The 22,888-nt window shown below is 42.9% G+C and overlaps 1 protein-coding gene across 2 annotated transcripts in view; it reads left to right on the top strand.

Moving 5' to 3' along the window:
- Positions 1 to 22,888, top strand: part of LOC146835072 (vitamin D3 hydroxylase-associated protein-like) — a 266,006-nt gene that overhangs the window by 180,442 nt on the left and 62,676 nt on the right. For both annotated transcript variants that reach the window (XR_014960683.1, XM_085602737.1), the window contains exons 6-7: positions 4,593 to 4,633; positions 8,733 to 8,857. Coding sequence is in view for 1 of the 2 variants with exons in the window: in XM_085602737.1 (XP_085458863.1) it covers positions 4,593 to 4,633; positions 8,733 to 8,857 (166 nt within the window). In the remaining variant the exon portion in view is untranslated. The remainder of the gene's footprint in view (positions 1 to 4,592; positions 4,634 to 8,732; positions 8,858 to 22,888) is intronic.

The raw sequence follows: 22,888 nt of genomic DNA, 5'->3' as shown, positions 1-22,888 counted from the left end.
TAATAAATCTGGATTCGAGATAGTCTAAAAATAGTTCAGTGCGTAGGGGGATTTATTATGAATCTCCCGCACCTAATATGTCCATAAAAAGGTCACGATTCACGAAGAACCTGACAACACATGGTCTAAGTTCACAGAGACACAATAGGTCTCTCACTTTACCCCTTTCCTACATCTTTTCACTCTAGGTCCTGAAGAAAGCCTACTTGACCCCTCGGGGCAATCGCAAGGGCTGAAACATGTCGACCTTTTTATGGTCATATTAGGTGCAGGAGATTCATAATAAATCCCCCTACGCACGGAACTATTTTTAGACTATCTCCAATCCAGATTTATTAAAAAACGTTATCTGGCTGTACGAGCATTTTAACTATTCCCTTTTTTCACACACCTGGAAACCTAATTAAATGCACTCTGCGATGGAGACCCCAGAATAGTGCCCTTAATCTCAAACAACCAACAGCACTGGAAGCCCATAATACTGACTTATAGTGCATAACACTAAAGCTAATTATATATCTTCATATAATAAAAGAGGGATATGGATGTTAAAAAGGTTTCAGAAAGGTTAATTCCCCAGGATAATACACTTCAGGGCACGTGGAGAAGCTTGTATGCATCATAGGTAGTGAGAAGGATAAGCACCTGGATTAGAGGGCTCAGGCAGGGGCGGCAGTGTAGAAGCAGGCAGGTATATGTAGGAAGAGGCATCTATGGAGCTGAAGAGAAGCAGATATCAGTGCACCAGAGGCACACAAATGAGAGAGAGCGGAGACAGATATGACGGCAACAGCAGGGGCATAGATATGGGGCAATAGAGCAAAAGCATCTAAGGGGTCATGACAGAACAAAGACATATGAGGGAAACAAAAGCAGGTATGGGGGCACATCAAAAGAGAGGCAGATATGGGAGCACAACAGACGGGAGACATTGGGAGGCTGGTATAAGGACAAAAGAGGAAAGGCTGATATGGGGGCAACAGAGGAAAGGCTGATACGGGGGTAAGAGCGGGGAGGCAGGAGAGCAGTAGAGGAAAAGCAGATGTAGGGGTAAAGGGCGCGCTTGAGGTACCCACTGTAAAGGTGGTATTTTGTGCGTGCGAAACTCGGAGCTGGAATATTTGCCAGTGTACACCACAGCCAACAAGTAAGGGATAGGTAAGGAATGCCAGCCTAGGGTGAGGGCAGCAGGCGAGGAGGATAAGTGGAGCAGGTAATGGGCAGGAGAAATAAACAGCTTCTTGTTGCCGGAAGGAAGTTTTCGTGGTAAGGAGGGCTATAACACCTATGGGCTGTCAGACACTGCATGGTATGTGGAGATTGTTCAGCCGAAGGTGGCAGGTGGATGGGAGGGAGGATTCATGCAGAAAGAATAGCAAGAACTGCTGGCTACTCCCAATGAAGGCGCTTCTTTTTTGGGCCCATTACTTTGTGGTGGTGGATTTGCGTACAGCTTTTGAGATGGCAGTGTCGGTGAAGCTGCTCGGCAGCAGCCGCGGCCCGTGGAGGGAGTATCCATATTCTGGTGTTTAGTACCCCCCCTCCCCCGCCCCGCCTTGCCGCCCCACGGAGCTCCTTCCACGGGCCGTGGCTGCGCACAAGGCTCATGTGCCGCCAGGCACTGTTTTCACAATGACAAGGTGTGGCAGTGCTCTGTATAGGGCGGGATGATGGTGGTGGGGGGAGGGGAGGCAGGAGAGGTCGGAGATAACACCTAAAACACAGGAGTTATGCGGCCGTATCAACAAACCACAATAAAAGCAGGGCCTTCTGTGGTCATATCACTGAAAATACAAGATTTGAAAAAAATATTATTAAGCTGATAATTCTTAGTTCCAGGTAACAACAAAACTTGGCTGCATCTCCCTTTGAAAAAAAGTAACATATAGCCATAATATTTTTGAAAAACTATTCCGATGATAAATCGCCTCCCAACTGATACATAAGTGACCAGTTAACAAGGGGTTTTGATGCCCAAGAGGATATGATGAAAAACAATGTCTTTACAAAAAAAAAAAAACACTACTACAGCAGAATGAAATTAACAGCTACCCACAATGCTTCCTTACTGGTCAAAAAGCATATTAACACATAATATTTCACTTTAACACCTTGCTACCAGGTGAAGCCCCAAATCACTCCACGTGTCTATATATATTAGGGTTGTCTGCTACTCATTCTTTAGAATCACGGCCATATCTGGCAACAAAAGCCGTTTGTGTGGTTTGCACTGACATTAACAATAATACAGGTCATTCATGACAAATACAGGGTCGACTGAGGTCTCCACCCTTAAAACATTGTTATTGGAGTTACAACAGTCTAAATACTTTGTGTACATTTTTGACATGTAATGCAGCTGTGTCGATACTGTGGCAAAACGTCTGTGCTGAACACCAAGTGCAAAGTCTCTTGAGTGGTAAGCGGCAATTTATCTACTTCAATGGGGTCAAACTCCCCATGACAGCTGCTTACAAGGAAATCCTGGTGTCTCATTACTACCTCAGGCAAACAACCACGCTTCTCCAAAATACCCCTAAACAATTGCGGTCAATTTTTTAACTTCCGCTAAGGAAACCTTGCAATAGCGCAAAAACCAAAAGAAAGCCATCATAAAAGTACATGATTTCAGTACAGAACGATCCTTTTTTCAAATATTGGACACTTTGTTTTCCTTCAAATATTCAAACCGAACTGTCCCTCGTTATGTCACTCAGAAACAACAGAACCCATTACATTGAAACCTTTCACCATCCTCCCCTACTCAAATAATGGTGCATCGTCATTTTAAGGTAGCCTCCACATCTTTAAGAGAGTTTCATGTATATGAGTGTGCCAATCATATTTACTGGGCTTTAATACCCATAGGCATAACAAGCGCGGTTTTGTGTTGTGCATTCAACTATTCACATGACCACTCTAAGAGCAGGCAGTGCAGTAGCTACAGCCCTCGTCCAGCATGGCACTTCTGCATAATTAATTCAGGCTGGTTCTGAGCCCAAAGGCCACAGGAACAGAACCCATCCCCACCACTCCTTCTCCCGGCCCAGCTTCTACATGTGCGGCAAACTCCACGTATCAACTCCATGGGCCGGCCTCAGACTTCCTGGTCAGCCAGCATAAAGTCTTGTTTAGGAGGAGACTGTGCTGGGAGTCCACTAAGGAGGACAACGTCTCCCGTAGATGCAGGCGACATGCATGTAGCCACACAGGCCACTTTCAATGAAGTGGTGCAGCAAGCGGGCGCGACGCCCATCCACGTGTCACCAGCTTCCCGGTGCGGGTTTTCTGCCCTACCTGGCTTGGACTTCCAGCAGTAAAAAGGTCCATGCTGCTGATACTTCGCTTCCTCGCCCGGGCTCCCCCTCTGAGCCGCCATCTTGGTCCCTTAATTTTCTGCGGGTTCAAACGGCAGCAGCGTGCAGAGAAAAACACGTGGGGCAGCTGCAAGGGGAGAGGCGGAGCCTATCAACGCAAAACTGCATATAGGGTGTAACCGGCAAACGCCGAGCTGCCATCATTGTAGTGGCGTAATGTTTCTGTCTAAACGTTGATCAAACAAATACCTCACCATTCAAATCTGGCAGTTAACATCCTATTGGAGGTGGCATTTCCCGTAAACAAACTTTCACTGAGAGATGACTGTTTCCAAAACAAAAGTTGAATCGGGCATAGAGTTAGTATAAACAAGGAAATCAGGTGGACAGCTTTCAAAGTTCAGCGGTGGTAACAAAAAACAAGCATGTGCCAAAAAGGCACAAGCATGACCGGGAGTGCCTGGAAGGGGCGGGGGCTGCCAAGAAGTCACGGACTGCGGGAGGGAGGGGTAGGAATAGTAAGAAAGTAGTCTGTGCAGTAAAGGGGCCGATAGCCATGGAAGGACCCAAATGACGACATGGTCGTCATGGGGAGGGACTAACAAGCTGAAAAACAAAATGCAGCATTTAGGATGTAAGCTAATCCAAAATATGGGCGGAGCTTAAACAGAGCTTCCCTACTATGGTATATACTGCATGTCTCAACAAGACAGCGCAAGCGCTGCCTAGGCGAGAACTAAAAAAGTTCCCCAGGGCATATCTTCTCACTTTTGCAGCACATCCTTTTTGCCTCAATGTAAACTACCCCACAGTACACTATTCTGGCTTAAACCTAATATGGTTGAGCCCTTCCATGCTGGTAGGTGGCTGGTCTCCCAGTCTATAATTGGGAATTAGCAAATTTTACCATGTTCTAGAGGTCAGGGCACGCACAATATGGACAACAGTACCCCAATCACTCAAAAAACATCAAAACCAGTCAGCAAAAAATGGGCATGACTCTGTGTAAATAAGTATATTATACATATTGTAGTTAAACCAAAAGGTCTTAGCTATCACTAGACTTAAAAGATTTGTGTTTGCGCCCACCACCAGAAACCACTGCCACAAGTTAAGCACTGCTAGTCTGTAAAAAACACAAAAGAGGAAGAAGTGCACTAACATCATCCTGTAAGCAAACACACAATTGTTACTTGTGCTAGAAAACCAGTCCTGTTGGCTGTGTCCACTACTTTTCTAATTGTGAGATAATGTTTTCCTTTTTCTCATCCACAGTATCAGTGGTATGAGTGCGCCTTTCAGCGGCATAACATCAGGTATGTCAATCTTCTTGATAAAATGTGGTAGTTTCCTATTGTATTTTAGTAACGTACAACTCTGTCTATGGTATGTAGATTGAATGAGCCTAGCATTTATAGAACATGTGAAATCCTCATCCTTCGGCGTAATTATTCTTGAGACCACTTTTCTTTGACTAATAATAATACCTTGTGCATGCTACATTTAGAGACATCATCAGATTTACCTCAAAACTCTCCTATCGCAATTTCATGAAGAACAAACACCCTCATTGAACAGTATATTTTAGTGATTAGCTTTGTATAAAAAATAGGGAAGTCTATATGCCCTTCCACGCTTTTGAAAGCATTTTACCACAGCAGCGATTAATTAATTTTATTTCCTTTACTTATGTATCTGAATGGATGGCATGTCAGAAAATGTGTAATGGGCTTCCCTTGGGACTCAGGAGGACGTCTGCAAAAATCTTGACATGCCAAAAACTAGCCACTTCTAATATTTGATTGAAACGTTTTGCTCATATCCGTCAAAAGACAGTTAGGATACGAAGTCAGAACAATGTGTCACGATAAATACATACCAATATGATACACTCACTTATCAGGATAGGCTATCTCTTAGCTTATTTATTCATTCATCTCTAAATTGTGTATGTTGTTGTTTTAGGTTTTTTGTTGCATAAATGATGGCTTTTTTTACTCCCAGGTTAAGTGGACAGATATACCTGACACTGTTCGTGAGCAAGGAAAAAGTTTGACACCCAATATGAATCTTGCAAAAGTGAGAATGGGTAAAAAGCCACGTGGAGGAGTATCTAGTCCAGCCGTGGTCGGTATTGGGAGTAGCTGCCGGGCGGTGACGTGAGGAAGGAGAGGGGCAGGGTGGATTTACAGGTAAGTAAACATATAAATTAATAAAACGAATTTCGTTGCGCACACTGCATCCCCAAATGCGATGCAGTACAAGCAACAACATTTGTTTTATTAATTTATATGTTTACTTACCTGTAAACCTCCGTAATCCACAGTTTACTACCCCCCACCCTACCCCTCCTCCTCTCCACGTCACCGCCCGGCAGCTACTCCCACTATCGACCGTGGCTGATCTAGTCTCCTAAATGGGTTGTGGTGCTTGAAAATCCAGTGGATGAGTACAGGGCCCATGCTGTAGTAGGACTGACAAGCAGTCACAACATATTGAAGGTAATGAGCCTTCCACCCAGAAGCCAATGCAGGGCTAACAGAGTAAAGGAGATGCAAATCCTCCTTCGTGGCCCAGAATAAGTCCAGGGCCAGAGTTATAGATGGGCGGAGCCTCTGAATGGTGGCAATTTCTTGCAGTAGCCCAGTGTATTCATGAAAGTCAACTAAACTTGTTGTCCTAAATGAAGAGGGGAGGAGAAGGAAGATCTCTCTTGACACAATAATGAAAAGGAAACAAGAGGATTTAAGTTTGCTTATAAGTTCCTTAAAGCGAAGATTGATGTCAAAATGGACTTCAAGATCATGTTAACTTTTCTCAATTAACAGGGGGATGGCCTAGGTATGAAGGCCACCAAGCATTCGTTTAAGAGGCCACACTGTTGCAGATGACCTTTGTTTTATTGAAGTTCAGGTGAAGAGAGAGGAATTCTACCTAGGCATTAACAGATCTCCCACATTCCTTAAAGCACATTTTGTGATGCATGAGGCCATCCCCAATCAATTGTATGACTAACTGGGTGTCATAAGTATAAGGATAAAAGGATCATACTTAAAGCTGAGCATTGGGGCATCCACAGGCAAAAGGTTGGCTTTCCAGCATACATTGAAGAAGAGACATTTCTTCAGAGCTTTCAAAATTAAATGACCTAATCCAGTCCAGGGCAGGGTCCCTTATACATGCCTGCCTACCGAGGCACCCGAGGAGCATGGTTTTGAACACCATGCAAATGAGGCTAATAGGCCTAAAATGGCCAAGTCTGAAGATCTGCACTCATCAAAAATAAGTCTAAGAACTTTGAACACTGAAACCAGGTGGGCACATCTCTTAATATAATATAACATCATAGTGCATTAAAAGTCCAAAAACCAGCTAACTTTCCTATCACTTGTTCACTTTATGATTTGTCTTTAACCTTGTACAGCCTCACCACTTCCATTTTGCTAGGTTCACGCTATAGAAATACCACATAATACATTCCAAACATCTTTAATGGTCAGGCCAAAAACATTTTAGAGAACAATCAAGGATCTCACATTCCTCAATGTAAGCTGAAAGCTTCAAATTTACCTCAAGTAAGTATACAGTACCAAAGTAATGCATCAAGGAAGAACCTTACTGATGCTGTAATAGTAAATCAATTATAAACTTTTTCTTCACAGAGTAAGGAATAATGTCTTTAGTAAAAGAAAAATTGCAGAGCTAAGTGAGCTGTGCGGAGAAGAGGTGAAAGACATACCCAAAGGCTTTGAACAAAATTATTGTACAAAATGAAGAGCAGTCTCTGCATTGTTTTCTGTGATCTTGACAAGACTTGCCATGTCCAGAATTGAAGGAAATCTTGTCAAAATCTGTTCAGATTATTGTTAGCCAAAAGTGGTAGGGTTATGATTAGAAGAGTCCAAAACTGTATCCAAAAGGATGGCAATTTCATCTTCAAGATATGTAGAAAGACTGGAGTTGTGCTCTTGAGATGCAACATTAATTTAAGTTGAGTAGTATATTGAATTTCAAGATTCAGAATGTAAGAGTGTCATAAAAGGCATTCCACAAGATGTTACTTAGATTTCCTCAGCTTAAGAGAGAACATGTAGGTGTGGATCCTAATTTATGATGCTACAGTTGTTTAATTGCTGCTACATTCTCAAGAATTGAGAACAGTGGTCACTCATGGAAGTAACATTTTTATCAGTAATTACAAGATCTGTTGGAGCCACTAAATCAGAACACTAAAGGAAAGCTTTAAATGTCGAATAGGACTCAGAGACTTTGCTCCAGGAGTAGCCTTGACTAGATGGATGCTTAACAGTGCAGGCCTCGATGACTAATATACAAAACAATGGCATGTTGATATGACCACGAAAAAGGATAGATGTTGAGGATATCTTCCTTAGTAATACTGGAAACATCAGGATGAGTGTATGATCCACCTGATGTTCAGATTCAACCATGATTTGGGTAAGGCATAGAAAAGAAAACCGGGAGGTGGAAGGGTTCCACATTGGTGAGTTCATCTACCCGGACATCAAACTGCCCAGCACAAAACGACTGGACAAAAAAACTGGACAATTGAAGACAAAAAAGGTAAATAAATTGGCAATTTAATGTTTCAAGTAAAATGCCAAGATTGATTTTTAAAAATTGTATGACATTCCACAGAATGTTCTCATACTAATTGGGCATTTACCAGTCTACCGGTGAGACCTGAGAGCATCCTACTTTTAGAGTTAGTCTTGGGCTCTGGCTTAGTGTAATGAAGATACGCTGAAATATGAGGCTGTGTCAACCAGCACAGTGAGGCCTGCAAAATCTACAGAAACGTGTCTGTGCCCAAAGAACACACACAGATATTACCATTAGCATCTTCTACCCTTCATCTATGTGGCATGCAGACAAACTTCAACCCCCTTGCTTTAGGTGTTTCTTTGACATGCCCACTGTGCATATTGGCTATGTGGCTACACATGCATCAGGAGAGCGTTGGGCAGGGCACTCTACGTGGGCAGGTGATCACAAAGAAGCGCACACATACATGATCAATCAGGAAGCAACTCCAGCAGCTAGGAAAAATAAGTCCAGTATACTTGGCCAGAGAGAAGACGCTACTAGAAGAAAAAAAAATAGATAAATGAAAGAAATCAAGGAATTCGGAGAATACAAAACAAATGAAAATAAGTCCCAAATAAAGCACTCTAGCCTAAAAATGAAATGAAGTAGTGTAGATTTGAACCCTAAAAATACAACCGAGCACAATAAAGGGGGTTGATAGAAAGGTAAAACCGCAACTTAGCAGAAGGCTGCCTTCAGGTAGTTGCACAATAAATGACATCAAGAATGTCTTCCTGCAAATGCATGTACAGCGTGAGATGCCATCACTTAGTATAATTTCTGACATGTTCACTCTTTTCATTTCAGTGGTACCAATGTTAGGGCCAATGGCAAGAGATGTGGACAGCTTGGCTCTGTGCATGAAAGCTCTTCTATGTGAAGAACTGTTCTACCTGGACCCGACAGTACCACCCATTCCCTTCAATGACGAGGTAAAGGAATGGGCAAACCAGTATCTGTGAAAGGTTAATTTATCTATCAAATTCATTGAACCCAAAACTCTTATTGTCCCAATCTGACTAGTGATCATATTGAGCTAGATTCAGAAGGTAGAAGTAGGCTTACGTAAGCAGGAAAGATAGGTAAGAGGCTGAGCCTTCACTCTTAAGCCAGATTCTGAATTGACAAAAAGGGTTGTCAAACTTACCATTGCTATTCAATACCATTTCTCCACTTTGGAGTATTAAAAAGCTGTGATAAAAAAAAAAGTATTTCAAGGAAAATGGGGCATATAATGCAGGATCAGTATTCACTGCTCCAAATTCTCCATGTGTTTCTTTTTCTCAAATCTTTTTCCCTTGACAAATTTACTAGTGATGAAACCTGTCTTACAAAACTTGCAGGGGGGACCGGTGCAGTAATTAAAATATGTAGTAAATACCTCACCTTGGAATAAATACTCTATGCAATTACTATTTCATTCCTAAGAATCCCAATTCCTGTGCAAACTTGCATTGGACTCGTAATCCTCAGTTTTAGTTCATAGAATTGCAGACCATATTTTCAAATTCTTGCATAACTGGCTCAGTTTTGTTCTTGTTCAGGAATAGATATAATTTATGTTAATAGTCATATTGCTTCATTAAGCAACTAGAGCCAATGCAGTTTCTGTCAGGAGCTATATTATTTATTTGGTTCATTGGCAGAGGTGTAACCCGTATGGCGAAATAGAGTGGGACTAGTAAATACCGGTATTAATGGATGCTGTATTTATGGGTGCGCTAAGTACTAGAAGTGCCTGAAATTATTAGCTTTTGCGTTATTACGTGAAATCCACCCAAAACTATGTAATAGTACACAAAACTAGCATTTGGCACTATATTTTTGCATGAAATGCATGCTCACATCCTTTTTGGATGCAAGCAGATGTTTTCGTGCAAACGTACGAAAAACACAGGTGCCGCAAACAACAATCACTCACGTTCTCTTCATTTGGGTTGTTCCTGTGCTCTCAAGCTATTTACACCACATGATGTAATGGTGAAATTTGGGGGATTTTGGGTGACAAGCATAATGTAAAATATACGAAATAAGGCAAGAATACACTGGCTTAACAAATATTTCACCTGGGCCTACAGAATACCTCATGTAAGTAAGTTTATTATTGTTTGGGGTGGACAGTCCCTCACCTCAATGAATAATAATACTAATTTATCAGGGTGCTTTGGATTGGACAGTGCTGGGGAAAGAATAACAAACAATTATTGCAAAGCCAATAGGTCTCAACTATGGAAGCTATTGTCTTGGGCAATGTTTTGTAGCCATACTGTATAGCAGAACAGCTGCTTTGCAGCATGGATAAAACTAATTTTTAAAAACAATAAGACGTGGCCAGAGTTAATGTGCTTTTTTTTAAATTTAAAGTGCATTAGCGCTGGCCACATCGTATCGCTTTTAAATTTATTCAGCCATGCTGCCATACAGCATGGCTACAGATCATTGCCAAAGTCAACAATGCCTGGGCTGCACACCATGAACAAAAGGCATTTGCAGTGCTAATAGGTATCAAAGGCTAGAACTATTGGCTTTACCAATGTTTGTCCTTGCTGGAGCTTAAGCATCCTGTCCGTTCAGTCAATGGCTGGGCCTTGTTGGCATTTACAGCAACTGGAGGAAGCTGTCAGTCTGGAGAATTGAAATGCCTTGGGGATAATCACATGGCTCTGAGCACTGCACAGTAAGTATGAGAGCATTGATGATGAAGTCGGGCCAGGAGCTCCAAATACTGATGCAGAGAAAGGCAGATGCCATTGCAAAGATGTTCAAAAGTTACAGGTAATACTGTAGGTGATTGTGTATATATTAAAGTACTGTTGTTGGTTTGCCTATGACCCGTTTATGGTGAAAGTCCAAACCTATTTTACAGCATCTGATGAAGTTCAACTCCAGATGAAATGTAATCACATTTTCTATTCAGAAGATATTGCACAGATGTTAAGATGATAGGGTACCTCGATGGGTATGGCGCCTTATCGAGAGATCACACGTGACCTAAACGTGCATCTTGAAAAAATAGCTGTGCTCTGATCTGTGCTCGTTTACCCCATCAGTGTCCAGTGCAGGCATTGTGCTTAAGGCTTCTTTGCCCGGTGCAATCAGGATGGATGTGGGATAGAGGGCCCCTTAGATTCTGCAAAATCTTTCCTCAATCTCCTCTACAGTCCCTGCAGCTGCTGCCAGGTCATATCTCACACACTGAGATTTTAAGTTCCTCAGATCCACGGATGAGTGTCTGATCCCATTCTAAGTTTAGGACTACAAGTTCCAGAGTGCCTGTGTAAAGTTGGCCTGATATATGCTGTCCACTAGTTCTAGTGAGCACCTTGTATCAGTCCAAACAACCCCTTATTGGTTATACGTTAAAGACAACCTTTATTGAAAGCTATCCTAGTGGTAGCTATGGAGAGCAGCCTTCAGGCTAAGTCTTGAAGGAATGTAAAGCAGCTTGTTTTACCAGTCTATAATCTCTTGAGTCACTAAATGAAAGATATCCACACCAGGTATTTATATAAATATATGTATTTATTACTAAACACACCCTCCTAGTCTCTTTATGAGACTAGCGGTCAAAACACATAAGTTAGACTTCAATAATCACAGTAAAACAGCACAAATACACGTCAGGCCCTAGGGGCGAGCCAAACCATATACTGAAATAGTGGTATAAGAACCATGACTTAACTAGACACAAGGCCTAGAGCCGGTAGAATCGCTGGGACCCCAAGGAACCAGTCACACAAAAAGAAGAAAACTATGGTCTCTAGAGTCAGCCAGAAAATACTAAGTAGAATGAAAGAAAATGTTTTTAGGGAAACAATGGAGTCCCGTCACCCACCGAAGTGGCCTGCTTCAGGTGGAAATGCTACTTCAAAACAGTGAACCAACAGAAGTGTACACAAGTCTCAATATAATGCAGTTGGAACCATACAACCTGCCAGAACCTGTGAGTCCTAGATGAAGTGAAACACAGGATTGCACTCAAACCCGTTCATGTACGGGAGTGCACCTCACCTCACCTGGCATCCGCTCAGGGAAGGAGGCCCCGCTCTGTCCGTCGGTATCTTGATCAGTCCAGTATTTTCTGGCTGACTCGAGAGACCATAGATTTCTTCTTTTTGTGTGACTATTTCGGCAGTGGAACAGAACACTATTGGTCTATAAACATTTTCCCTAAGACCTCCTTTTGAATATTTATTGATACAAACCCAAGGAACCACCCAAGGTAGTGACACAGGGGACCCACGGGGGCCGTGTGCAGTGTGTGAATACAGCCGCGAGCTCCCGTTAGCTTCTATGGGGAAAGTCACGGTTAGTTTTTTAAAGATTAGGGACACTTAGAATTGAGTCAGGACCAAACCCTTTTGGACTTAGGAAGTTCTAGGGCTAGCACCCACGGGAGCACCGGAGTACTCGTGTTACCTCACCCAGGGAAGCCGCGTGCATAGGTGTCTTTTGGTGTCGGGTCGCGTCGTCGATTTCAATGGGAGCTGGCGAAGAAGTGCTGCTGCCGTGAAAATGCGAAGTGTCCAAAGAGATCCAAGCCTGGATCCAGGGGCGGTGTGTCCATTAGGGCGCTTGGGCGTTGCCCACCTTTGAGGCACGAGTTGAGTTACGAGGGTGCGTGCATGCCTTTGCTGCCGTCACAGTCTCTCAATCTCACTCACTCACCGGAGGCAGTCGGCTCATAAGGGGGCGTGGCGCGGCAGCCGCAGCAGGAGTTCAGTGCAACTGCATTGACGATGACAAATGAATCAGGTGGTCGGCGGTCCAGCGGAGCGCACAGCAAGAGTGCGTGTGCATGTTCTGTTTAGGGCATAAAAATGTTTGCGACCAGCCCGAGCATGCCTACTAGGCTGCTCATTAGAAGAATGAGGGTTGTTCCATGCCGCTCTTCTAATGAGCAGCCTAGTGCGCTGGTCGCAAAACTTTTTACGCCCTAAACAGAACATGCGCACTACTGCTCAAGCCAATCCTGGTGCTGCTGTTGGAGCAGCATCTGGATTGGCTAAGTCGCAGCCTCGCAGGTGGTACTTGCCACCAGCGTGACGTCAGAGTCTCCTAGTGTTCACTTGCTACCACAGGGCGGGTGACGGCCTGCGGCCGGGTGGGCACCAGCGGGGACCCCTGGTCTGATTGCAGGGTAAGGTTTTATTATTATTCTTTTTATTCCCCCCGCAATATCACAGAACGTGTGACAGTTTCCTTAATATGTGCCTGTCCTAATAGAGAGAAATAATTATCTCGAAACAAGAGTATTTCATGACAGTGACACTCGTACAAGACATATCTCACACTTCGGCATGCTGTTACCACAGCAAGTACACTATAATGGCGTCACGAGTACATTCCTAAAATATTTAAATTTCGTACTCCTATGGTCTTTGTCAAGGTTTTAGATGCAATAATACATATTGCGATTGAAACAATGCGTGGAGCCATATACCCATATAGTGATTTATGAGTCTTAATTTTACCACCTGTGCATTTCATGCACTGATGTCGAATGTGTGCCGGTTTATACTTACCTGGTAGTGCCGCATAGTGTGCAGAATAATATTGTGTCATGATGTCTGACTGAAGCATAGGTCTTTTTCTTATTGCACCCGATGTGTCGTGAGGAGAAAGCTATATAGCATTTTGAGAAAACACTCAAAGTCCTGGCGCGCGCTTTACATTGTCTACATTTCTTCCGAATGCGAGAAAAGGGCAGAAAAGACCTCAGTAGGAATGACGCCGTGGATTATTTGAGGTAAACTACCTAGTGGGTTGTAAGGCCTCAGTCAACATCCTGTGATTCTGGGCAATTTTAATAATCTCCCTGTGCCTTTTAAAAACTAGTGCACCACTGTGTGACTGCACACAGAAAAGTTTCTGAAGGCAGCTGCTAGGCCCTGCTGCACGCATGCGCACCTCTGAGAAGAATTGCAGCAGCGTGTATGCTTCTCAGTGCATGCCAGCAGGGCCTAGCTTCAGAAGCATTTCTATTTACTAGAAATGTTATGTACTGAAGCTTTGGCCCTGCTGGCTGGCACGCACCGAGAAACTTACACGCTTCTGCAATACTTCTCGGAAGTGTGTGCCAGCAGGGCCATAGCTTCAGAAACATAACATTTCTTGTAGATAGAAATGTTTCTGAAGCTAGGCCCTGCTGGATGTGGCGTGTCTATATAGAATCAGCCAGTACCTAAAAGAGGTGTTTGTAAGATAACTGGCAACACAAACATAACTTGGCACAGTCGACCCTCCAAAAATATCTGGTATTGCCTGAGTCTGGTCTTGTCGAGCTTGTATACCAATTATGCATTCCGGTGTAGGATATGAGAAATGGAGGTATCGTGATAGGCAGATCTTTAATTACATTTTTTTAAATGCTTAGGAGTGTGAGATCTCCCTATAAAAGCGTGTCACTTTTTAGGTCTGGCAGCTTTTATTTGTCTATTGTGAAAGCCTATTTTGGACAATACCAATGCTTAGATTGCTTTAGGATGAGCCTGTTACATTTAAGTGGTTGCCTTTCTTGTCAATTGAATTTGCTGTAGGGTTGTTCTGGCTCGCTCACTACCCTTGCTTGCCACGGTGCACTCCATCACAAATTTTACGCCTCACCACTTTCAAATGACACCAGCCGCTACTGCCTGGATCGAAGATGAGAAGAACCTGAAAGCAGAGGGGACAGAGTCTGGGTCACTTGTCAGTGACCAGGAATGTCGGGTGATTTCAGGTGAAGATTGACTCTTCAGCCACGAGGACCAGGAGGCGTCGAGGATAACCAGGAGCTGGATTCGAGCTGTCCCACAAAGGATGTCGAGTGCTGCAGCGTCGGTGCCCGGATTGGACACAACAAGCCTTGACAACAGCAACCCATGCAGAAACAAGAAAGATGCTTCGGTGCAGACCAGCAAGGTCTGTGGGACTCACCACTTGGTTGAGAGTCAGGGCACGTCTGGAGCAACCAAGAAAGCCCAAGGAAATGCAAAGTTACCCCCTCAGGGACCCACCAGTCAACGGACCAGGGATCGTGAAGGGACCTCGAGACGAACACAAAATGGCAGCCCACGGGTCACTCGGAATGACCAGGCCGACAATCTTCAGTGGATTCAGTGCTCGAGGTAGGGGCTACAAGTCAGCCCATGCACGACATCAAGAGACTTCGAGAAGTCAATGCACTTGCAGAAATGCATGGTGACCAGGAGTTCCGGTTCCACGCTACTCACGAGGGCTGCGGGTCTCAGCTTTGCTGGGGACTCGGGTCGGCCTCTGAGATGTATGGAAATCCTCTTCCTGGGCTGCAAATACTTTGGAGTCCGGCAGGAGATTTGATGATGCAGACCGGCAAATTGCTTTGTTGGTGCCTGCCAAGCAGGGGAGTCACTCCTTGACCCCAAGGGAGATTTCTTCAGTCCTCTGGTCTTGAGCAGAGCGTCGAAGGTCCAGGATTCAGCGTCAGAGTTTCGTCCAGGGTAATCTAAAGTCCTAAGGACAGGGGTCCCATACTTATACTAAGGTAGGGGGTTGGACATACTCTGGGGACCCACCTATGGGAGGGTTTGGAAAGAGGGGTGGCTAAACCCATTTCCTTTGTCCAGTTTCGCACCAGAGCAGGGGCTGGAAGCCCCTAAACCGGTTTGAGCTGGACTATGCAGGACTTCAAAGCACTCAAAGAGTGCTCCCACCCAGCCCCAATACACATCAGCCTGTCTGGGAGGTGGTTGCACCTCCCTGTGACAGGAAACCTATTGTCCAGGCCTCCCGTGCTGGAGTTTCGGACAGCAGCAGGAGGCCAGACCCGTGTCTGTGGCTGCAGCATCCATTTTGTGATGCCAGGGCTCTATTAAGTTTCTACCGGGTATACCAGTGCTGTCACGTCTCTCCCTCTAGAAGGGTGGGATCATACTCCCACACCAGTTACTGGTGTGGGGGTATGATTCCAAGGTGTTTGACACCAAACACGACATGTTTCTGTGCAGCCAGTCCAAAGTTAGCATTTACCGTTTGATTATAATGCACTTAAGAGTATATGGTCAGGCTGCACTACAAACAGCATCAGAGAAGGGTCTCCGAACGCTGCAGAGGGGCTCTGCTCATGCAGGGGCACCCTCTCACGAAAGAACCAAGCACTCTGCCTTCAGAATTGATAAGGCCTGCCATAGGAGTGACTTATAGGTTTATATGTGTGTATATAGGGTGAAATATAGTGAACTTGTATCTCAGTAAGGGGTGCATGCACCACCTTACCCAGGCTGCAGTAGCAGACGTGTGGTGTCATTTTGGGTGGCTTTCCAGGGGTGGCATAATACATGCTTCAGCCCCTGGGGTACCTATGCCCTGGGTACATAGTATACCATATACTAGGGACTTATAAGGGCACCTTAGTTCCAATCTGAACTGTGACTTAAGTACATGGAATCATTTCAGAGAGGAAGCAGCTAGGCTGGGGCCCTGATTAGCAGGGTCGCAGCCAGACTAAAGTCGAAAAACAGTGAAACTCCAGCAAAAAGTGGGGGTAAACATGTGAAGCAGATCCTACTCTCCAATAGTGCCAATGTGAGCTACTCATGTATAAACCTGAGAAACTTCAGCCACTCTCCCATCGCCCTCGATCCAACCTGCATTCTGTAGAAACAAGCATTTACAATAGCTACAATTTCATTTAAATGTTCCCTTTGCAAACATCTTGTAACCCTGTTTACAATCTACCCGAGTCGTGAGCACTGGTGTGTGGCACACTCCCCTCATGTTGCACATTCTATTTCCATATCCAATAGTTTTATAAAAAGAGTTCAGGGTTCAAGCAAATTTATAACCCGCTCCCTTTGTTAACAACCCCATATCAAAGTATGTATCACCATTCAGCCTGCCCATGGCAGTCGAAAGTGTGGTGCGAGGTCTTTTCAGTCATTCATTGTTGCCTTAATTAGCCAAATCTTCTAGGTGTTGTGTCTTTATGTCATGTGCGTCCCCTTTAGCCAGTTCTGGCTTTTAGGGTTGCAGCATGTTGGGGCTTGGGGATTTCTGTTGAACATTTATAGTAAGGGAGAAAGAGCCAGATGTACGACCATTAACTTTTGCGAGTTGCAAATTGCGTCGAATTGCAACTTGCAATTTGGGACTGTTTGTACTGTTTGCAATTGCAAACAGTGTCTGAGACACTGTAGTACATTCACTTTTGCCATGCAAATTGTATGCCTCTTCAAAATTCATGAGACAAGCTCAATTTGCGACCCCATTGTGAATGGCTAGCACTCCCAGAGACGGTGGCCTGCTGGGGTCAGCAGACCAACATGTCTGTGACTGCTTTTTAAATAAAGCAGTTATTCTTTTTTAAATGCAGCCCGTTTTCCTATAAGGAAAATGGGCTGCATTTAAAAAAGAAAAGTGAGACTCTTCGGTTTCATTTTTTAAGGGCAGACAGTGGCCCCTAGGACCACTGCCTGCTTTAAAAAAATATTTTCGCACACACTCACAATGGGAAAGGGGTACCCTGGGGACCCCTTCCCGTTTGCGAGTGATTTACCAACCTACTTGAAGGAGATGGTTAACACCGAGGGTTTTGCGGCTGCAAAGGCAGTCGTAAAACAATAGTGCATGGCATTGAGACTCGCTATTAGGAATGGACGCCTCTTCCAAATAGCGAGTATCGCAAATGCTATTTTGCGAGTCACTGACTCGGAAAACAGCGTTGTACATGCCAGGACCCTTTACTGCGGTCGCAAATGGGTTGATCTCCCATTAGTGACTGCAAAAAAGGGTTGATTATCTGGCCCAAAAACTCTTAGCAGGAAAAGGCCTGTCTGAAAGTGGCACACAACAGCGAACAGGTTGCTGATCTAAAAAGGGCATTGGGATGTGCAAGTTCCATTTCCCCCCACCCATATGTTGCTTAATACTTGCAACGGAAATGGTTGTGAATAGGCTTGGGAGAAATGGAATTTGCGCTGGAGTAATCGATGTGATATAAGTAATTATGCATTCCTCTTGTGATGCAAAATTACTGAAATTGCATGATCACGCCAGATTTAATTCCAACTACAGGAGCACAGGAACAATGAACTATCAAAGAGCTCGCTGCCGCTGGCTACTGTTGGCTACTGCTGTTCATGTCCTGTAGCATTTAGTACTATTTACTTAGCACAAAATGCATACTCAGGCACATTTTGGATGCAACGGTGCATTTTGCATTCAGAAAATAGTGCTACATTCTGGATTGCGCTTCTCACACAATTATGCATAGTTATGAGTAATTAAGCAGTTATTATGAGTAATTACGCTAGAGAGAATTTCGCCAGTTACACCTACTGCTAGTTTTGAAGAGAGCACTTCGACTTTGAGGAGGCTTATGGAGTGTTTTTGTAGCCCGCAGTCATTCCATGCTTTCCAACAGCAGGATTAACTGGAAAGCATTTTTAGGTCTCGCCTGACCCAGCGCATGCGCTGGTCTGGCGAGACATTTTGTGAGGGCTCCAAAAAGTGCTACCAGGCCAGCCTAGAGCTACAGTGCATGTGTGTGTGCGCGCGCACGTCGCGCTTTACCGCGATTACTTTCACTTTCGCGGCCGCGGGGCCGCGTTGATGTTTGATTGCGATCACTTTCACGGCCGCTTTGATGATCTCCGTGAGGCTTCAGTAGATTCTAGCAGTTAAAACAAGCATTGGCATAGCCAATAGGTCTCGCTTTTGGGACCTTATAAGTGTTTAGTTATGCAACTGTTGCATGGCTAAACACTTATAAGGTCCCAAAGGCAAGACCTATTGGCTATGCCAATGCTTGTTGTATTTCCTCGCGAGTTGCTTCTTTGCTGCAGGCTTCCCTAGGGGCTCGTAATGATGCACAATATGGCTACTGAGAATTGTAATGACTATCAATTCACATTTGTCCCTTATACGTTTGTGCTTTGCATTCACAACTCCTGATGTGCTGGCTTTATGAATCATCCTAGTCCCTGTTCTTCTAATTCTAACAATGTAAAAGAAATGCAAAAAATGCTTAGGACTCTTTATCAATGAACTCCAACATTTTTCTGTAAAGTTGCAAACAAACTTTAATAACTATTCCTAACATTTAAAAACAACTGCAACGTTTTAAAGCTTCTAAAATCGATTAACTAATCATTAATTTTAACCGTTTAAAATTACTTAAAGAACTTTTACTATAGTTTCTCCAACAATTCCAATGTAAATCAACTATAACAAACAGGGTACATTTTCTCAACTCGGCCTAGTACAATCACATAATATCATGATGCCAAGGTTACAATATACTGTGTGCTGCTGCAACCAATGATGGGCGCACACGCAAGGTTACAATGTAGTCATGTTTAAATTCTTTCTGAACACAACATGCTCATTTTTCGTATGAAAAGGTTGACGTTTTTTTCAAAAAGTAATGGCCATACCCTTTCAAAAGTATGACTACTTCTTGGACCCATTTAGAACTCGAACCTTTGACAATATATTTTCCCCTTGACATCCTGTTGACTTTAATGATGCCCCTGTTATGCATAATTGTTGCCAGTTATATCACTTGCCTGTTCTTTTTCTTGATTGGTTGACCTTTGTTTAAGGTGCAACGCTTTTAAGTGTTCATTTTAAGTTTAAAAACGTGAAGCATTCCCATGCATAGTTTTTTTTTTAACTGGCATGTGTTTGATCTCCTCATCGCTTTTGCTTTCAGTCTGCAATTTATCTCTGTGTTTTCTGGTGTGTAAATCTGTGTTGCAGGTCTCAGGTAATCAGTTTCACTGGTGTGTGGTCTCAGGCTTTTCCTGGATGCAGTAAACATCTTCTATTCTGAGTGTTGGAGGGTTAAATGATGCATAATGTGCAGATCCACTACTTATCGTACCAAAATCTGCATGGTCTGCTTTTTTACTGAACTTTTGCCAATTCTGATCCCCGTGGCAACTTCTTTTTACACCGGGATCAGAATTAAACCTCAAACTCAGAATTAGAGCCTAATGACCCTGATTATGAGTAGTGGGGTAAATTACAACCCCCTGCAAACAGGAGTGTGTACAAAGATCAGAATTCCAAGTTATGTAGTAATTAGCACATGGGGACTTTACCCTTGGGTGGGGTAATTTCTGAAACCCATATTTCTCCCTGACAAATCTATCAGGGAAAATGTGTGGGAAAGTGTCACAACAAGCTGAATTTGATGTATTACAGACCGAATGCCTCAAACATAGACTAGGAGGTATTTCCCGCAACACTGGGCTTTGCATGGGGGTGCAGACAACCAAATCCTATTCTGTATTCCTGTAACTTGAAAATTCCCACTTGGAAAACAAATTGTTGTTATGACGTTAGTAAGCCTAGGTATTGAGATGCATGCCTTTTCAATTTCTGATCCATCGGAGTACTTTCGTAAGTACAAAATGTACAAAATGGCGCATTATACTCTTGACCCCAGTCAATTTTTCTACCTGGTGCATGTTTAACAAATGCTTTAGTATAAAAAGAAAAGAGTGTGTTATTATCATGCTATCCCCACAATATCACAAATGTAAGTTGAGGTGACCACCGAAATAAATGTAAAATAATGTTTATTGCATCATAAATTAATTTAATTGATGCATACCTTTTTTAATACGTATAGAGAGTTGGAGAAGATATGAGAGTGCAAGACAGGAAGGCGCAGAGAAGGACAAGGGGGAGAAACACGTGAGCCAGCAGAGTCCTCGACATTAAGGGGGTGATTATGATGACGACATCGATGCAGAAGCAGGACCGCCCGATTAAAAAGTCAGCGGTTATGCTGCCATCATTACGATACAACTGCCTTCACGGTGGTCGCAATGTGTATATTTTGCATTGCAACGTGTTATTTATTCTTTCTATACAAACCCAGCTTAAACTATACAAACTTAAGAAATTCTAATGGTATAGTTTCAACTTAAATTTATAATTTACTCACTACCAGTTATTTTCATTTCAGTGTAGAAGAACGGTATTAGGTTCAAGGAAAGACAGATATACTGATGAAATAAAGTAAATACAGAGATTGTAAATGATGAGGAGGAAGAGAGGGAGGACGAACGCACGTACAGTATCATTTTTTTTTTTTTTTTTATATCTGTTTTTTATTGATTTTACACAACCAATCAAATAAACAACGAAACATGATACAATATCATAAGCATACGTGGCATAATGTCATACAGTCTCAGACAGCATAGTAGAATACACAGTTACGGTGTCGAAGCATCATGTGAGCAATTTTAACCTTAGTAAGTAAATCTCCTGTTGCTAACCAATGCGAGTGCTGCCAGCTTTCGGTCCCTCATCCCGTGCCCAACTACAGCCTACCCTGAGTACTCGAAGCTATCAACGACGCACGTACAGTATCATAATAAGAATATAAACTATCCAATTTGAGTTGGGATATCACAATAGTAAAATACACGCTCATAAATAAGTGAAACATTGTGAGATTGCAATCATTGCTACATTAGCTATAAAAGCAACAAGTGAACATCAAGGGGGTTTGGAAACCACATCCCTAGTAGGATGATGATAGAGTGGAAGTTTAGCATGCTTATCTATAAGATTTGTGATGGGACTCCATAGAATAAAACGCCTAATGGCAAGTGAAATAGGGTAAATGTATGCAGTATCAAGACTATGATTGTCAAAAAACGCATACCACCAGACTTGGAAATGCAGTTTTGAAAAATCCTTCCAGTTTTTGGTGGGTTGTTGAAATGCGACTGCTAATAGAAAGTCATTGATTTTTATTTGAGATGACACATGTTTCCAATTAGTAAATTGACTACCTAGGAAAATGATAGTGAATTACAGGGGTACAGAGGTGTTAAAAATGTTGTTGATTTGTTTCCCAATTTGTGTCCAGAAGGAAAGAACAAATGTACAATTGAAAAGCATGTGTTTGAGGTCTCCATGCTGTGAGTGACATGACCAACAAGTAAAGGAATGCTCTGGGTAGATGTGATGTAGGGAAAATGTAGAGAAGACAAGCCTATTAAATGTACAATAGTGTTTGAGTGGTGTTGGCAGCATGCGAGGAAGACCTTATTGTAGTACAAATTCATCTCCAAAAGGAAACAGTCCAAATTGTTCCCAAATCATTCTCCCATGCCAGCTTAAGTTGTGATTTAGACATATCAATTGAGGCATGGCACAAGAAATGATACATGGCTGAAACTTTACGGTTATTGTGTAAAAGATTGCCTAACATAGAGGAAGGTGTGGAAGGTTTTACTGGAATGGAGGTAAACTTAGCAATAACATCTAATTTGATGGTTTGCCAAAAGGAGAAATATATTTTGAAAGAATGAGGGAAAATGAATAAGAGATCGGGCCTGAGTGAAAGTGATAAACAAGTCATTAATGAAGAGTTTTTTGATCACGATGAATCCAGATTTCTGCCACGTTTACTAGTAAATGGGTTGATTATTGTGCAATATGAAGGAATTGTACCAAATGGGGGAGTTGACGAAAGAGGGAACATAAATGGGATTGTGCAGTGCATAGGTTTTAATAAATAACAAAGGTGTTTAAAAATGGGGAGAGTATAGAATTTGAGGTATTCTTAGGCCACCTTTTCACAAAAAGGAAATGGGGAGAGAAATTACTCCTCCAAATATACCCATAAGGGAGAGATTTTAGTTGTTTATTGGATCCATTGAACATATTGTCTTAATAAGAAGCAGAATGATATTTTTGAAAATAAGGGAAGTTAACACTGCCATCTGTTTTAAGACGTTTTAGTTGTGTTAGGGAGAAATGGGATTTCTTTCAATTCCATAAGAAAGATGATGGTATGGAATTCATTTACTTAAAAAAAAATGCGGGATATATTCTGGAATATTAGAAATGGTATAAAGAACAATAGGTACTATCATCATTTAATGGTATCTAAATGACCCCACCAGGTAACATTCAAAGGATGCCCGCGGTTGACCAGGGTAGTTATTTTAAGTTTACACTCCTCTAGACTCAGAGAA

This window comes from Triturus cristatus, chromosome 4_2 (genome assembly GCF_964204655.1).
Source record: "Triturus cristatus chromosome 4_2, aTriCri1.1, whole genome shotgun sequence".
Taxonomy (NCBI): Eukaryota; Metazoa; Chordata; class Amphibia; order Caudata; family Salamandridae; genus Triturus; species Triturus cristatus.
The sequence above is the reverse complement of the archived record's forward strand: the minus strand, read 5'-3'. Positions and strand labels throughout refer to the sequence as shown.